Source organism: Scophthalmus maximus, chromosome 1, assembly GCF_022379125.1.
Source record: "Scophthalmus maximus strain ysfricsl-2021 chromosome 1, ASM2237912v1, whole genome shotgun sequence".
Classification (NCBI taxonomy): Eukaryota; Metazoa; Chordata; class Actinopteri; order Pleuronectiformes; family Scophthalmidae; genus Scophthalmus; species Scophthalmus maximus.
In genome coordinates, this window is record NC_061515.1 from 10,267,674 (window position 1) to 10,286,848 (window position 19,175).

The following is a 19,175-nucleotide window of genomic DNA, read 5'->3' on the forward strand; positions in this document are numbered from 1 at the left end:
ACAAAAGAACTGAAATTGCGGGGTCAAAGTTTTGACTATATATAAATGTCAGATTTTTCAAGAGGAGAAAACACTTATGAACAGAAACGCTCAAACTCTTTTACTGTACAACTCTGTCTAACACAGTTGTGCCTGCTGCCTGCCATAATGGGCTGTGCTCAGCTGCAGGAGTGGGAAGTTAGGAAGGAGTCTGGAGCAAAAAAAGTGGTTCACGATGACACAACAGAGAACAAAATGTGCTCTCATTACATTCTTTGGATTAAGGCCCCACATGAAAGTGATTGCATTCATGAAGTGCAGCAAAAAAATATATCCCAATCTTTGCCAAATACTGTCATCAGTGGTCAATAGTAGGAAGTCTGTGCATGTATTCTTCACTCCGTGCCTTTCTTGGACCTTTAGCTTAGTGTATTGCACTGTTTTGAGTAATGATTGTGTTTTAATCAATCAAAAAATTAATATTTCCTATCATTCCATCCTGGCTCTTCAAAAACGGACAATACCCCACTCATCATATAAGATATGATAAGATAAGATATACCTTTATTCCTCCCACAATGGGGAAATTCGGGCATTACAGCAGCAAAGTGGACAGTAGACTATATAAGAAATTTACAAAATTTAGTAGTATGTAGGTTAGTATGTACAAAATTTAACAAAAAAATCACATTAAATAAAAAAAACACCAAAGGTATATAAATGCTATATACAGAGAAGTAGCAATAGTTGCACATGGGCTATTAAAAAATATAAAATATAAATATTGCACAGTTAGTTATTGCACTTGTAAGTGTATCCGTGAATTATTTTATAGTGGTTGAGTCCTGTGTGTGTTTGTGTGTCCTATTTAGAGCAGTGCTGGTTGTACAGCCTCACAGCAACAGGAAGGAAGGACCTGCGGTAGCGCTCCTTCACACACTTAGGGTGAAGGAGCCGGTCGCTGAAGGAGCTGTTCAGTGCAGAGACAGTGTCCTGCATGGGTTGGGAGTCATTGTCCATCACTGATGATAGCTTTGCTACCATCCTCCTCTCTCCCACCCCCTGCACTGTGTCCACGGGGCATCCTAGGACAGAGCTGGCCTTCCTGATCAGTCTGTCTAGTCTCCTCCTGTCAGCTGTTGACATGCTGCTGCTCCAGCGGACCACTCCATAGAAAATGGCTGATGTCACTTTCTATGAATTTCTATGTCCCCTTTTATGTCACCCAGGCTCCGTGTTTTATGATTTACTTTAAATCATTAGGCCTTGTGCTTTCATCTTGTTACTTGCCCATCATTTTTTTCCAATGTGTAAGTGACGAGTGTCAGAGCTCTTTTAAAGTTCACAGACTAGTTGAAATTCAGTTTGACCTCCCCATGTAGTTGCATGAGATGTTTGTGTATTGCGTCCACCCCACTGTGTTGTCGGGCACAGCTAATTCTGAATGAAACCCTACGCGGCCTGCTTTGAAGTTCACTAATACAAAAGGTATTCATCACAGAGCAAGTGGAGAGCGAGCCGGGAGAACAGCCACTGATGTCACTGAATTCTGAGGTCCAGACACTGGGACAGATTCAAGCATTTTTCACATTTCCAAACAAGGAGATTAAAGGCTTATGTACAGGCTTTTATCTTATAAACAAGAGGTCTAAGCAAAACATTTTAGAGCTTTTGTGTGTTCAGTGATCCTTAAGTGACCACCGAGAAAACCACCATACAACGCATATGAATAGATCTGAACGGATCACAACAACGTCTGACATACTCGCTGAAAGATGAGACTTAACTTTACACAGCTCAAACCACAACAATGATGTAAACATGGCTCGCTGTGCTTGCAGCTTCGGGAAACATCACTTATGGTTTATACCAGTGGAGATTTTCACTCCTCTTTATAACCTAGACTAAGAAAAAGCAGACAATGTTTCTTTTACTGTCACCAGGGAGGAAGATTGGATAAGATGTTCGTTTAAATTGAATTAGTACGGAATTTATTTTTTTCTACAAAATTTGGCAATGTATTGATTGATTTGAAAAAACAGTCTAAGTCTCTAAAAAATAAAATAAAAACAACGTTCTCCACTCACAGGTTGCCTCAGTTCCATCAGTGCTCTTAGCTCCTGAAGTGCACAGGTTCAAATGCATGTGTCCGCCTCTTCACTACCACGTTGAACACACATTTCAGGTAGACACTACTCCCGAATTCTCTTGTAACCTGCAGTTCAGATGGAGCCATCCCAATTGCCCAACATGCCTGAACCGATTAAGCAGGCTCTTGGGGCTGAAATGCATACAAGGCATTGGGGCCTCTTCTCTTTTTTCTCTATCTATGGCTCGTTTCTTCTGCTTTAAAGAACACAACAAAGGTTGTCCAACCTTCTCCTGCTAAGGCCACTCGGAGTGGTCCCCTTCAGAGCCATGGGTGGGCTGCAAGAGGAGATTCTCCTGGTGCTTGAGTTCTTTATTTCAACCGGGCTTTCCAGTCGCCCAACAACGCTTGGAATGGAGGTAAGGGGATCAAGTATTTCAGCTTCACTCACTTGTGAGCTTAATCTAAAGCAAAGTGAGAGCACTGCTTGGTTTTTCTGTCATTTCTATTGCATAAAATGTACTTAGCGTTTTATGAAAACGTAGTTTAATCTCCACAATATTGACAGTATCCTCCCCTGTGATTCTTTACAAAAGTCAAATACCTGTTGTTGTTTTTTTTACATTTACAAAACTCCTGAATACCTCACCTCATTATTTAGTCTAAACTGAACAGAAAATGACTTGTTGTGAGGTTAATAGTGAAAAGGATAAAATGTTTCATTAAAGGCCCTACAACATAAATAATAACTAATCCACTTCTGGCCTGTGTTAGAGCTTACATCAGCTCTAAAAATAACATCTGTAGTTGTTTCTTGGCCTTGGACATGTTTGAAGCTGATAAAAAAAAAACAGATACCTGATGGCCTTGCTAATATTTACAATGGATTACAATACGGTCTACTATATCTATAATAATTCCACAGCTGTGTATCACATCTCCCCTATGGGTTGTTACACTGTTGTGAACCAGAACACGAGTGGGCGGCTCTCAGAGCATTAATACATCACCACAAAATGCCACATACTTTCTACCTTTGCCAAATGGCCCCCGATGAATGTGCCTCGAGTTTCCGTTGGTTCGCAGCCAATTACCGCAATGCAATGTGAAACACAGTACGCCACAGGTGTTCCACAGCTACAGCCCCATGCATGATGAGTTATAAAGATTTCTTTTTTTAAAAGATGCTATTAATTTGTCGAACATGGTGAAATGAAAAGGCTCCTGATTACCTTTTACAATAGTAAACATGTAAAATCTGCAGGGCTCTTGTTTGCATCATCATTCTGTATGTGGCTGGGGCATGAACAGCTGACAAGCCAGAGGCAGATGGATGCACAGGCAGCATGAAGTGAAAGGCATGGAAATAACACTGGGAGTCGAAAAACAAAATACGAAAGAGACATAGAAAAGAGAGCATGATCACTACATACTATGGTTAAGGTGTTAGGCTGTGGAAGATGAGTGATTAAGATGAATTGTGCAGAAATACGGAGGACTCAAATAATTCATATAATTCAATAATCATAATTGTAAACAATATGAAATAAAGTCTCACTAGTTCAAACAAGAGACATTTTGAGTTTTAGTTCTCTGACTGAGCAAAGGGGACCATCAGGTCCCTCTAAATTTAAACCTAATTAGGTCATCGATCTTTATTTTTCCAGCTGATGTCAGCTTAAAGACTAAATCAATCACCGCACATGAATGTGACAAAAATCCAATAAATCCTCCTTCAAAGCAAAACAGCAATCGTAAATGATTCAAAGCTAGCCAGCTGTGGCAACAGTGCCTGATCCAAGGTGAGAGAAGGAATAACAACGCCGTTTCATAGAACGTTGGATGAGTGACAGTTACTGTAACGACAAACAGTGAAACTGTGAAGTGATTGGGTTCTCGTGAGAAATTCTCATATTCTCCAGATAGATGCATTGAGGGAAATACACGTTTCCTTACAAAGACATTGACATCAAAGCTGAAGGAAAGAAGAGTCAGCATGACATGCGAGGGAGTTGGAATTCCATGGCACACAAGGATTTGGCTGAACGCCAGTGGGGCACTGAATTAAAGGTCAGGGGTTTTTTCGCCTCAAAATAAAAACTTAAATATGACAAAAATTATGAATTACGCAATTTCTGAAACTGTTACAAGTTCACAGACAGGTGACACATGTAGACTCTATAAAAACACACTAAGAGCACAATAGGTTTAAAAAAAAACAGAAAACATTGACCAGAGTAGCAGATCAACTGCTGCAGTAATCGTCCACTAAACAACATAAATTCAGTCCAAGAGGAAAACAACATTGTCTCAAAAATCAAATCAAATTAAGTCTAGCGATTCAGTTAGAGGTGAAATGATTTTTTTAATTATAATTTTCAAAAAGCTCCAATTTCCAGTGCCAGTTTCTAAAATGTGAGGATTTGCTGATCTTCTTTCTTTTGTGACAGTGACTGAATATATGACGTTTTTTGATCGTCAGTTCTTCACTATTGACAGAAAAAAAATCAATGAAGCAAAAAATTATATATATATATATATATATATATATATATACATACACATATATATATATACATATATATACATATATATATATATATATATATATATATATATATATATATATTTAATTTTATTTAGATCAGTGTTGCGTAAATTCATCCAGACAAATTAAGCAACGCAATGGATCCCCCCATCTGCTCTTCCTCGTCCTCCCTCCATCAAGGATACAGTGAGGGCAAACACCGACTGTGCAGAGGCACCTCAAACCTCAGCTCTAAACCATCACAGCCCCCTGTGTAAATATACAATAAACAATGCACTGCAGACATCAAATAAATGTTGGTTCGAAGAAAAGCAAACACAGATTCCTTCCAAATGTCCTTTCCTGTGAGCAGTCAGCTGTTTAAAGTCTGCGGCTACTTAGGTTACACACCTGTCCACTTCGACAGGAGACTCACAGCAGTGGTAAACCCCAGAGCGGTCTGGTTCACATAGAATCCACATTTAGCAGCCCAACTCATATGTCACCATGTGCCACTTTGAAAGCTGTATTTTCTTATGAGCTGACTATAAAGTGAACGTTATTACATTTTTGAACCAATGATCTAATTTTCTAGGGTTTTTTCTTTTTCTGACACTATAAAAAAGGGACAGAGTAGCATTATTTACAGCCCTGAAACCTAATAAATGAGGAAAAAGGATCCCTAGTTGTCCAGAAGAAAACAGTTCCGTCCCCTGGTCCGGCTGCATGCTCACCCGTCTTATAAACATAAAGAGAGAGAAAAAAAAAATACTCCCCCTTTGGGTGAAAACGTAGACAGCTCTCTTCATTTTGGACGGGTGAGGAGAAACGCTGAGGGGCTCTGCAACTGAAACCAGATGGCTACTTAATACGTGCATGCCTTTGCATGAGTGTGTGCGTGTGAGTGTGCTTATACAAATTAATGTTAGTAGTCTTCAGTCTTGTGCGATGTGTGAAGCAAATCTGCAAAAGTGCAAACAATTAGCCGTAATCCTCCCAAACAACGGGACGTGTTGTGTTCTAGCTGTGAGGATACAGGGACAAAACGAGGGGAAACATTGTCCCATTCTGTTGCCTATAAACAAAGCATTAACCTTGGCTATGCTGAAAGTATCTTGGGGTTGTTGGGCTCATGCCCAAACATTAAGTATATATAAAACACAAAGTGAGCGAAAGAGTGAGGTGAGTGATGCCATCAAACCTTACTCGGATCTACTTTTGCTATCAGCTGTGATTTGGAAAGCAAACAACCGCTCTGCTCTTTTCTTCTTTTCTCTCCTCTAGATGTTTGCTGCCTCACATTTCTCTTCTTTGGCACAGTGTTGTTTAGTTTGGCCTCCTGGGGTGAGTCTAAGTCCATGATCCCATTTTGAGGTGTCTTTGAGGGAAGTCAAGGAGATGAGAGACCGGGCCATTCGATCTTCTCCCCGTGTGTCTCACAGGTGCCATGTGATATGCGTGTTTTAAATTATTATTCCCCACTTGCTTGGCATTCCCTGGTCACAGAAGGATGACAGGATTTGATTGGATTTGATTGCTGTGACCTCAAAGTGGGGTGCAATTCTGCAGACACTCTTACCAGGATTAAGGATTGAGCTCAAATATATTCATTACTACCCTGATATGGATGTTTGAATACGTTTTCAGTATTTTAATTTGAGCTCAAGCAGAGAACTGGACATGGCCTCATCAACCTTCTTGACAGTTGGCAGACATTTCTAGTTAATCTAGTTAGTGGGTAACTAACTACTGGAATTGGTTTTTCTGTGTGCTAACAAAAGAGCAAATGGCTTAGTACGGATTTGGCAGTCGGTGGAAAAGACACTGTGGTGGGGAACACCATCACCCGCAGGTGATGTTATCGTCTTCAGTCAACGTGCTGACATCCCACATCGACACATATACATAATAATACATAGATTAGATACACGAGCACTAAAAAAAGCATACACTTGTGACAGTGTATTTCAATGCAACTATGCTGTTAACTGCCCGGAACTTATCTTCCAACAGGAAGAGGGGATAATCGTGGAGAATTTACTGCTCACCGTCTTCCATTAGAACAACAACAGGGTTTTCAGTTGTCACCCTGAAGATCAAAACTGTAAATTTGACAAAAGAAATATAGCCCAAAAGAGAAACGCAAGTGGTCACAATAATGAATCAAGCCCTGAGCCTGGATTATAAGAGGTTGTAAAAGACCAGGCGGATAATCCACTAAGAATGTATCACCTCTCATTACGGTTGTCACTCATCAACCGGGATCAATGTGTTGACAGATGAACCTGCTCTTAAAGGGGAATACCAACAAATGTCAGCTTTCAAAATGTCTAATGTTAACATTTATGAATAATTTAGACCTACAATAGAACAAAACATAAATAAACTTGTGAACTGGTGAACAGCTGGCTCCACACAATGGTTTGAATGATGTTATCAATGATGTTGATAAGAGTTTGGGATTATTTTAAGAGGTTCAAGGAGAATTTTCAGGATTGCAGTTGATAGATTGACCACATTGGATGTGAGAGTAGCTTTGCATAAATGCCTTTAATTGCCAGAGGAGCAGTGTCTGACTGTACCTCTGTATGAACTCAACAAAAGCGTGCCTGGATGCTTTACTTTGCTGGAGCTGCTGATAATTACATGTGACGTTTGTTAATTCCCAACTTTGTATCCCCATTTAAACATCCTGCAGCCAACACTGTATTCTCTCCCCGTTTCCCTGTCTCCCAAACTCTGCATCCCATCATCACATCACGCAACTCGGGCAACCTCAGAAACTAAACTACATATAAAGAGGACCTACTGTACTTGAAGACAACACTAAAATGAGCACAAAGCTGCTTTAATCAGGCCTCCGCCACCACATCTAGTCCACCGACAACAATAACAGCCCGACAAAATAAACAGGCTGTGGCCGATGCTGACACGCACAGAGGGGACAAGTTTATTTTCTACATCCCAGGCTGATGTGCTGGTCAATCAAATATAAATAAAGACCAAACCGTCACCTCTACTGGTTATCATGACACAAAACCCCATCTATTAAAAAGTCATGTTCTTTTTTCCCCCCTTTGGGATTAACGCACGCATCATGCACTACTGTATAACATGCATATGGACCAATGTCCAAAGGGCTTCATGTTACCCAGTACATCCATCATTTGCAGCACTGCTTTTGCCCTTTGAGCTCCAAGAGGGTTCACACTGGAAGCCACAAAATGAGGTCTTCATTTAGGTTAGAGGTAATAAAACAGGCCATGGATAAACCTTTGTGTAGTACTACCTGACAGACACCACCTCACTGTGTGATTACAACAAATCGCTGTGCCAGGGGTGGTTCGGTAAAACGAAGTTTATTTAAACCATTAAGTCTTGTGGGTGAGCACTTCCCTTCCTCCACTGACTCTGCTGCAAAGATTTCTGCCTGGTCCTCGTTGAGCCATATGTGTGTGTGAGAGCTAATGACTATGATTAAGGAAGCCTGGATTAGGTCTTGCTGTGTTTTGTGACACACGTACACTGGTGCACACGCGCACACACACACACACACACACACACACAGAGACAGACAAACTGATTGCTGTCCCTGTGATGTGTAAATGTGAAGACAACCAAAAAACAAGACAACCTAAACAAAGTTGTGTAATTAAAAGTGGAAAAAAAACACACATACACACAATGGATTTTCCACAAATGAGTGTTAAATGACACAGATTACATACACAAGTGTAACCAACTCATCACTCATAATCATGGGGGTACCCTCTGGGATAAATAAAAACTTAACAACGTGGGTGTGCTTCTTTCAGCTTCCAATCTCAAGTGAGGATACATTTAAAATGGGAGATTTTATTAAACTCTAAAGCACTGGTAATGTTTTATGATGTTTCCATACATACCCCTATTTCAAAAGGATCATTTCTAAAAAGAATTTCACAAAACCACGATGCTACAGCCAATCTGATGCCTCTGCACATTCTGCACGGCTCTTCTCCAAATGCATATTGTGAGAGTGTTCAACTTTTTTTTTTCTCATTGCACAGCATCTGTCATTATAGACAAAAGAGTATGGCAATAAGGCGGCTGCTCTTGGGAATATTTTGGCCTATGTGAACTGACAGCAGGGAAATGCTCAATCCCTTAATACACGGCAAAGTGCAAGCCTAAAGAAACCCATGCCATTTGTCTTTGGAAGACTAAAGAATTATCTCCTGTGTGGAGCAGGAAAATCACCCAGTAATTCTGCACACATGGGGCTACGAGGTAAGCCCTCTAGTCAGATAAAATTAGGCTCAAATGTCTGGAGAAGTTACAGTAACGGTGACCACCTCGCCTTGAGGAAATACACCAGCTATAGCCGCGCGGGCAGCCGATGAGGGAGACTAGAGGAGGGCAACAGGTGGCTGTCAACTTAGAGAGAGAGAGGGTCATCATCCACTTAGAGGAGAACAGCAAGTCTGTCTGCCACTCCCCATGCTGCCCTAAGCCGAGCCAAGCACCAGCAGGAGGAGAGAATAAGGTGAAGCCAGTTCAGAGGAGTGTGTGGACAAGCTTCATCCAAATATTCAGTTACAGGTATGCTCAACATGTGACTGGCAAAAACTGGGAAAGTCTTTTTTGCTGTCTAGAGTTATAAAATCAGGGTGCATCACAATATCATATTATTCATTTAGCAGTGCTACATATATATGGTAGGTTTAATGTATCAGTTACATAATTATAGTGTCAAGAGCATCAAAGAGAAATACTATTTGCTATCAACATGTACAAACTAGACCTCATCAGGTTCAAGCAGAAGCCGTCTTTCAAATGTCTTGTGCATCTCACCAATAGTCTAAGCACCAACAAAGGATTCAGTGGAGTTTTCAAATATTTCCATTACATGTTTTGCTTTAGTAAGTTGAAGAAATAAGCAGGGGTGACAATCAGAGATAGTTAGAAGTTCACAGTGACTTCATTCAAATGAAAAATGTCTGAGCATTCCGTGGACTTCTACTGAAAGAGAGGGGGGAATGGACCAGATTTAAAGTCTGACTATTTACTACCTAATAGCTTTTCCAGGCATTGGGTTATTTTTGTACTTCAAGCCTGTGAGGAGGCACCGTGTGTCTCTGTGTGAGAATGTGCTTCTCTAGGTTCTGTTACTGAAAACCTTCGCTAAAATTCCATTTATATATTTAATTTACAGGGGCTTGTGTTCATTTCTTAGATTGGACATTTGTTTAAACAGTAGCACTGCAATTAACGCCTACTTCTCAGTTGCATTGTAGATGTAGGAAAATGAAGCCTTGTGCCAAGATTTTGACTGCGTACATTGCAGTTACTAAAAGCAGTCAGCATCATCAATTCAATCAAAAGCCCTGATAAGTGTGTATGTTTGCACGCAGGCCACGTGCATGTACGTTTGCATATGTTTTTACTTAGCTTTTTGTGTTAGTTCCCCCGCATTACTCAAAGACACCAGGAGGCCCAATAAAACAAAGTGACAGAACACAGTAACTCATAAAATGTTTTCGGCCTCCGCTACGTGCCAGTGCTGTGTTTTCACAGTGTTGTTGAATTGCTGTTAATTCAAACTCAAATTAGATTCTAGGCTGTTGCCCAAAACTGCCGCTGTGCAAGTTCAACAAGACCCTAATAAAATAATCCACGCAAAATAGAGGTAATTAAATCCCATACCTCACTGGCGATATAGAGTGAGGAAGATAAATTGAGCACAAGTGAGACTTGACAAATGTTCAGTTTAGATTATCGTACAGTTGATTACTCACCGATGCAGGCGTGAACTCTGACTGACAGCTGTGTTCGAAGAATGATGCTGTGTTTCTTGCCACGCCTGTGAAGAACAAAAAGACAAATGAGAGAGGGAGAAATGGTTCTGTTCGTGGACATTTGGACTTCTGTGATTATTTAATTTGTATGCATGTGTGTGCACATACTTCTTCAAGCTAATTCTTTTTCTACAAATTATACCTTTCAGTCTCATCCAAACCCTTCAATATTTGCAGTCTGAGTAAAACAGGGGACCCGTCGTTGAACAGATCAGGGGAAAGGTCTCCAAAGGTGAAAAAGAAGAATGGGAGCAAGTCAGAGGTCAACTCCACCCCCTGTGTTAATGGAGATATGCCAAGACCCTATCACCATCCTGTCAACTGCTTACAATGTCTGAAAGACAATCCCAAACAAAGACAGCAACAATGCATCTCAATGCTATTCAATCGTGTAAGTGAATGTGAGAGCAGTGTAGCTTGTAGTCATCCAGAGCACAATTTTCTTACTCAGAAGACCAGTCTCTAATGTGGGTAAGCCGTAGGGTAAATCGTGTAAACAAATCCCATGAAAAAAACAAAATCATCAATAAGTTAGTGGGTATTTACATAAGCAGGACAGTGTATATGGAGCTGACGCAAAATAAACTACATTGGTTCACTTATGTGTTTAAGAAACATATGTCCTGCCATGTCTATGGCAGGAATCAGCTACTGTAAGGGTTAACAGCCAGTCATTTAAATAAAATGACTGGCCCCCTCCTAATGCAGCTCTCTGACAAATGGGCTTTTATGCTTCCAGCACAAAGGCTGTGTGGTTGTTCAGACTGGCGTAGCGCCAGCAGCAGACTGTCACTGTCAGTCACAATCAGGCAGTAAAGGGTCTGACAGAGAGAGAAAAAATCAGCACGGAAGGCAGATCATACTACTGCTTCACCATGAGCAAGCAGCATTGCTGTGTAACGGCCCAACACATCCAGACAGACAGAAAGACAGACATACATACTGACACCGTCCCTGCCCTGATCAGTCTGTGTGAAACTGCGCTGACAGATTACGAGTCTGCATATGCTCACTCCTTATCAAATATAATATCCAGAAACAAGCAGAGGTGACACGGGAGCAACATCTGTCAACAAGGACGTTCACTGGTGAGATGAGAAGGCAAAGCGGAACTTAATCCCCTGTGATGCTGTTGAGGCAAATAAGTAACCAAAGCCATTTTGTCACGAATGTCTGCTTTCTCTCTGCTTCGCTGTAACAGTATCCCTGCGCTTAGCCAAGACCTGAGGCTACGCAGGCCAACGTGCTCATTATCAAATTAAACAAACATGCATGGAATATAAGTCAGGGTTTCAAACCCCCCTCGACAATTAAACATTAGAATGGGACACTCCCACTGACAGTGGTGCGATTTGTGAGTTAGCCCAAAGTTACAGAAACAATCATAACTGTCAATAATGTCAGGCAAATTACAAATTGGCTACACGTTGGGATGCATGTTTAGGTTTCTTCCAGTGGCGGTACCATATAATTAACTCAAGCGGAGCTCCTATTGAATCTGATTCATCAAGTGAAACATCATGCTTCTGAAATACTCCATTTAAGTAACCATGATTTTTAATCATGAAATTAATAAACTTGATTATTACCTAAAACACATTTCTGCTTACTTACGTCTTACTTCCTGACCATAAGCCAAGGCCACTGGTCAAAATTAAAATGTTTTTTAAAAGATTTAACAAAAACATATGGCCATTTTTATTCGGCCTGTAAATGAAGAGAAGTAGTGGACAATAAACCATTTCTCAAAAGCACAAATCTGATATTCATCACCATCAATTTGCCTTTTGAACATTACACAGAGGAATGCAACAGTGGATACTTAAAAACTGCACATGCCAATTACATACCCCACATTATTTTACTGCACCCTCATAAAGCGCTGTCTATTTCTTAATATCCAGAGCAGCAGCAACTGGACCAGTGGATGCCTGCCAGATTCCACCCTCTCTAACTTTATCTGAGGCAGCATTACTGGCTCTGTTTATAAAACAACACAAAATGTGTACCCACAGAAAGTGAACACACATACTTGGAATACAGTAAAGCCAGTATTTCCTCTTGAAGACCAATTAATGCCAGACAAGAAGGCCCCACTGAGGTCTACTGACTCAGCACTTTCTTGGTGGACCCCCCCTTGCTCAAGGGTTTCCTGCATCGTATGTGAGGAGGGATGTTCAGTGGCCGAGGGAGCCAGGCTGGGTAAGCGGGCGGAAGAATGAAGCTAAGACTATCTACAGGGGCTGCTTCAGTAACCATTGAGACACATACACACACGCTGAACAATCACCAAGCTGTTCCATCCGGTTAATAATACCCTTAAACTGCTCTGCAAACACAGACAGGACAACTGGAGTTGTTTAAGCGGCACTGTGTGACAATTTCTCTGGTTCTTTTCAAACGTGCTCCTTCTCCTCAAATGAAAATCCTGTGTGTGATGTGAGAGCTTATGGTACATTGTCCAAGTGGGTCAAAAACAAGTGAAAATAATGAAAGCGGAGCTGTCCTGCGAGAGATGAAAGGATATGATGAGAGGAACTTGGAAAAGTTGAGGCCTACAGAGCAGGAACAGTTGGATTTGAATATGCTTGACTTTTGACTTGTTGTCGAACACATCAAGACCACAATAAAACCGAGGAAGGCACATTCAGCAGAAAATTGTTGGCTTATGGACGAGTATTGTGTCTAACAGGGGAGTGAAATATTAAAAAGTGTCTTTTTTGTGTCAGCGACACATTTCACATGCCGACCGCAGTCGACAGCTGCACTTCACGTTGTCTTCTAAAGACAAACCATGCCTTGAAGACGTACTGCTAATCATCTGCCAATCAATGTCACATATTAGAGCAGAAACAACATCATGCCCGACCACATAAGTCCACACGAGTTCAATACAACATTTTTTCTACAACTTCAGACCCAAGTTTCCTTGAAATGCTCCAACAGGCTCCTGCTCTTCAATCCATATAATCCACAAAAGTATTCAAGGGTTATAAATGTCTGTAAGCACATGTCGGGCCATTTGATCTCAACTACGTCCTCCCTATACTCCATCTCGGCTCAGGGCTACAAATGCAGGAAATTGTGTGTATGGGGTCAATCAATCTATCACAGCTAGGAACCCGAATGACACACCACTACAACTGTGCAGATATTATGTCTGTGCACATGTTTGAGCTGTGTGGTCAGTTTATGACTAGAAGTGAGAATATATCAGAGATGGGACATGGGATTTATGAGTCACAATCTCCTATAACTGAGCTTCATAACACGGTGTGGAAGTGATTATGGCCCTTAAGCTCCCGTGACATGGATATCTGCAGGCTCTGCAGCGCTCTGTCAGAGGATCATACTTTAATCTGATTGTAAAGACACTAGGTATGACACAGGCGCCTCAGGAATGTAACCTGTCATTAATATCAATTACAGATGGATTCAGTGGCCAATGATCAGGAGAGCTCAGGCAGTATATAAACGTGGTACATTTCTCTAACCAAAGGTAGGCGGCTGGGCTTCAAAACAAAAATAATGAAGGCACCATTTTTAAGCTTGTTAACTGGACTTAGTTGAGTGTTGTTACTTTGAAATCAAGATGTTAAATTCAGAAAAAAAGAAAATACTGGTAAAGACACAAATTTCTTTTCTGCAGGATAAATCTTTTGGATTTGGAGACTGCTGTTGACAGATCTTGTGCAGTAAAAGGAGAGTGCAAGCAAAAATAAAATGGAACAAGTAAAGGTGAAATGTCTCAGCAGAACTTTTATTAGCTCAATAATCATCAAATCAACAACACCAAGCACTGGGGGATGCAATCCTGGGCACATCAGCACAATAAAAATCCAGCGAGCAGAATTACCCTATTTTTAAGAAATAATTGGCTAACCACCTTCACCCCCAGCCTCCTCAGACAACACCGTGTGGGTTTAATGACACACATCCATACCGCCCTGTGCCAGCTGGCATGACACAAGCCCTGGCAGGCTCACTCTTCGATGAGAGAAGAAGTGGACCACTTTAACCTCACAGCTCTCAATAGCCTCCCATAAGCTCCTAACAATTTCAGATGGAACTGGGAAAGGACGGCTCTCCCAACGTCCAATAGAAACACCAATCCGGGGAGCAGCTTATGAATTCCAAGTTAGACAAATAAATCCATACAAGTCTTTGGTGCGGCCAACCAGGGACTCTCATGCCAACCTTTGGTTTGTGATCATCTAAAGTGGGCGGTACATGAATGATATATCAACATCCTCCATAGTACATGAAAAAATATATGGAGCCAATAAAGTCACTGGCCAAAGAAAGGGTATGAAACTAAAATGAAACTAACACAATTATAAACCTTTCTTTTCTCCATCCAGGTCTAGGAGTTATGTCAAGACAAAGCCTTGTATTACCGGGAAACAACAGAGCTAAATTAGAAGCTGAGAGGTGCGTGGTAGATGGTGCACACTTGTAGTTTGGCCACTTCTAATGAGAGCACTGAGGTAACATTCAATAGAGATGAGGGAGATTACTCATGAAACGTGACTACACTTCATAAGTGGTTTAGATGACATAACTGCAGCCACTCAGTCAGGAGGGCCAGGTATTTTAAAGGGCATGAAGGGATGAATGCCATGGAAACAGTGAGACAATTTAGTTTGTTACAAAAACGGAAACAAATGCAACTATAGATAAAAACATATTCAAATTCAGAGTTCATACTATATGACCACATCATTTTGCCGACAGCCTCTACTGACTTTTACACTGACAAAATGATCTCTCCTTGTTCAGTAATTTCATCGGGACATTTGGTGACTGGTTCACAGCGAAATTTCAAGGATTTTAAAATGGAAAGTCAACAGACCCGCCACCTCCTGAGAGAAGCTTTTGGACAGGAGAGCTAAATCATCCTAATTCATCCTGGAACCAAATGGGTATCATTATGATTCAAATTGCTGTAATAGAATCAAATTAGGCAAAGAATATTGCAAGCAGGATATTAATATATATCCCCGTGGCCAAGGATTTAAAGACTATCTTTTCCCTCTTCACTTGCCTGAATTTTTGTGTTTCAGGAAAAACAGCAATCACATGGATCTGATTGTTTCTGACTGTTAAAGCAGAAAAATATTTGGGGGTGTTTTTAAAGCAAGGTTGTTCTCATCAAAGTCACTTACTCTTTGATAACACAACTCCATGTCTGGTCCACAAAACCTAATCTGACCACAACAATGTGAACAATCTATTCCTGGACCATAAGAGTCGAGCAAGTGTCCACCTGCTCGACCGTGCCAGTCCCTCGTGTGTTTTCAATCCGAGCTGCCCTGGCACCAGTCCCAGCGTCACCTTGAAAGGACAATCGCTTATAAAACCATCTAAATTTAGTTGTTTTTATCAGTGCAGTAATGGAATTTTATTTTATTTCCATTTCAGCATGTGTTGCACATGCACAATTGTTTGCCAAGTTTAGTGACAGTGAAGGAAAAAGATAGAGATGGAGACAGAGCTGAGTGTTATCTTACCCCCCTTCCTCCTGAAATCCCTCCAGTTCATCTTTCTGCTCTGCCAGCGTAGACTCCAAGTCCAGGTATCCTCCATTATGGGACAGCTGAAGGGCACAGTCATCAGGCTAAACGGCGAAAGGGATAAAGTAAAACATTGATTGATATTCAGTTCATTAACACTCAACTTATAAAAACAATGCCTGAACAGTGGGTAAGTGGGAGATGTTTCTTTATGGGTCAATGTGTTTTTTTTTTAGGTTTAGTCTGCACAGGGTCATAGACAGTTCTTTTATCAACTCCCTTCAGCACTCAACAATGACAAGCTCTGCAGGGTTGGAGAGAAGTCTCGCTGCATCTCGTCTCGTCTGCTCTCCTGGTCTGATAAACTATCAACCCACATGATGGTTTTTCAGAGGAGGTATGATTTGACTGGTCTGGAATGGTTGTCATTGGCTGACTCTGGCCAAGGAGATGAAAAATGATTCTGTTGGTTCACTTGTCTGGTTGACCTCCAAATTGGAGATATTAGCCTCTTTATATTCACAGTCTGTCAACTCCGCGGGACAGCGGCTCCAACAGTGAAGGAGAGGACAGGAAAACAAATACAGTTGGAGGACAAACACATGACTTAAGTGGAGAGAGCAACACTGCTCTGCTCCATCAACAGTCAGGGTGCGTAAAACAACAACATACTGTAAAGTCCACAAACATTTTCAACCCAATGAATTTGTCTTTCCTTGTCAGCCCACTTTGAGGGCTTTGTAGGGTAGCAAAGATTGTGATATGTCACCATTTACCAATCTTAAATGAGTAGCGTTCAAAACAGACTTTTTTTCCTCTTAAAAGCAGAGAATAGGCAAACATACATGTAGCATGTAAAAAACATGTGTTTTTTGAATTAGACCAGTTTTTGCCAGGTCTGATGTAGTTAAATTCCCTCCCACGTATGACAGTAACTTAATTGAACCTGAAGGAAAAAAGCTGGAAAACACATTATGGGTCTGATGGCTTTGATCTGTTCAGCCACTCTGTTTGTATTACTGCACTACAGCACTCAAGGACTGTGTCATATTTGAGAACTGAAACAAAACATGTGGTTTGTTAGAATAACTCTTACTCTCTCTCTCTCTCTCTCCCCTCTCTCAAACTGTCTCCATGACTCTGAGATGCCTTGTTTGCTTTCCATGCATGGTAAACCAGAAGATTACTGGTAATATAAAAGTTGTTGACATTAAAGGGATGAATTTCTTCATTATGAAGAGGACACCAGAGCTGAGCAAAGCACAAGGCCACATACAGTAAACATATACAGCAAAAACTTTCCCTCAAGTTCTTCCTAATTTCTCAAGAAATCCTGTTGTTTCAGAGATGAGTCCCAATTTAAGGTTGTTGTTTATGCTCTTACAGCGAGGCAGACTGAGAGATAGGAAGAGACAGACACATAGAGAGAAAGAGAGAGAGAGAGAGAGAGAGACAGGTAGACAGAGAAGAAGCTAAACAAACAAAGCTGCACTGTACACAGACAGAGGGGGGGCACGCAAGTGCTTCTCCAGATTACAGGACAGATTTGGGACAGACAGGAAACCCAGGCATAAGAGCCAAAGTTAGGCCCACTATTTTTATGCCTATGGACTGATGTGCATTTGAAAATTGTTGGGTGTGACAATAATATGAAATGTAGCATGATTGAGAAGACACGCTAAATCATATACGTTGACCAGTGGTTTGGCCCTACATAAACTGTGATTCATTAAACCAAAGAAAACGTCTTACATAGAAGGTCTGTTTTGTCCCAGGAGTCCCCCTAATGGCTGAATCAAAGAATCTGCACAGTTTCAATTAAAGTTGAGGTTTTTGTTTTTCTTTTTGTTTGTTTTTCTCTTTAAGATGTTCTTGGTACAGCTTATTCTAACTCTCCACCTCTTCTGTTTATTCCAAATGAAATGCTGTTGCAGCGTCCTTTGAAAATACACCACGTACAATCCCAAAGAAAATATATTTTGCAAGTCTAAAAGCTTTCATGACCCGAGTAAAAATTATAATCTGTTTTATTATTTCAGTTAAATTCATTATTATTCTACTTTGTATTCAATCATTGTACATTTTATAGTTCTTTATATTATAAATACTGTCAGAATTCATGGATTGGATAAAAAGGCAGAAAAAATTGTTAGTTCTTTTGTAGCTTTACAAAACTGAAATAGACAAAACATTGGTCTGAATTTGCAGCTGTAACCAGTAATTAGCTAGCTGCGGAACCAAGAAGTGCATTTCCCCACACAAAGTTTTAACTCACAGACCAAAAGCAAAAAAGGCAGAAAAAAAATCCAAGTGGACTATAAACAAGTCTGTCCATTAGTCAATCCCCATCTGTACATCCATCTACTTTAGCTGTGAATCCATACATCCATCCGCTAACTAGTGTCGGTTTAGGTTGTCATTATATAATCAACCTGGATTACTGATTACAGGTTCCTGCCATGTAAAACCAGGCCAGGTTGATGCACATAAATTGCCCTTAATCCAGGAACAGTGCTACCAGATTACCAATAACAGACGCTTCCTTAGCTGCCCCGCGCCCAGGACTTGAACCCACGGTGGCCCTGTGATGGCCAAGTCCAGAAGTAACCACAAGTGCTCTGCTCACACACTGAGGTCTGGCCTCTCCCTTCAACCACCATACTGTGGTCCACTGACCAGGGAGGCAGTTAAGGCAGAAAGGACTAAAAATAAACACCATGCAATTTCCAATTTAAAACTGTTATCTTGCGAGTGTCTTTGTCTTCCACAAGGGAAAGACAAAGGAAACATTACGGCATATACTGTATGCAACTCATAATACCATCATAATATTCATAATAAAGCCAAACAACAGTGACTTGCTCATAGATTTGTGCAAATGTTAACCCTGAATTAGCCAACACATTATGTCTTTTCTCTAAATTGCACCAGACTCTAAATGAAGGAATTACAATAAACCACTTTAAAAGCCTAAAGTTTGTTTGATAAAGGTGAGGGCAGTATGTGTGGTGTTTCTCTGACAGCAAGTGATTCAAGACACATTAAAACAAACTTGATGCATGAAAGAGAAACCACAACAGTAATTGTTGCTTCCTGTCAAGCACACAGAAGATGAGTCTGTCCACAGATGCTGCATTCTTCTGAAAGGAACCCTCTGTGGAGACAACCCTCCAAAACACAGTGACCGGCGAAACCTCAACTCTGCATAACAATGCGTTAAAAAAATTCAA

At 40.8% G+C, this 19,175-nt stretch overlaps 1 protein-coding gene across 2 annotated transcripts in view; it reads right to left on the reverse strand.

Annotated features, from left to right (window-relative positions):
• fhod3b (formin homology 2 domain containing 3b) overlaps nucleotides 1-19,175 on the reverse strand; it is an 86,787-nt gene that overhangs the window by 57,904 nt on the left and 9,708 nt on the right. For both annotated transcript variants that reach the window (XM_047333271.1, XM_047333278.1), the window contains exons 3-4: nucleotides 15,943-16,049; nucleotides 10,373-10,437 (exon numbers count right to left, since the gene is read on the reverse strand). In XM_047333271.1, coding sequence (XP_047189227.1) covers nucleotides 10,373-10,437; nucleotides 15,943-16,049 — 172 coding nt within the window. The remainder of the gene's footprint in view (nucleotides 1-10,372; nucleotides 10,438-15,942; nucleotides 16,050-19,175) is intronic.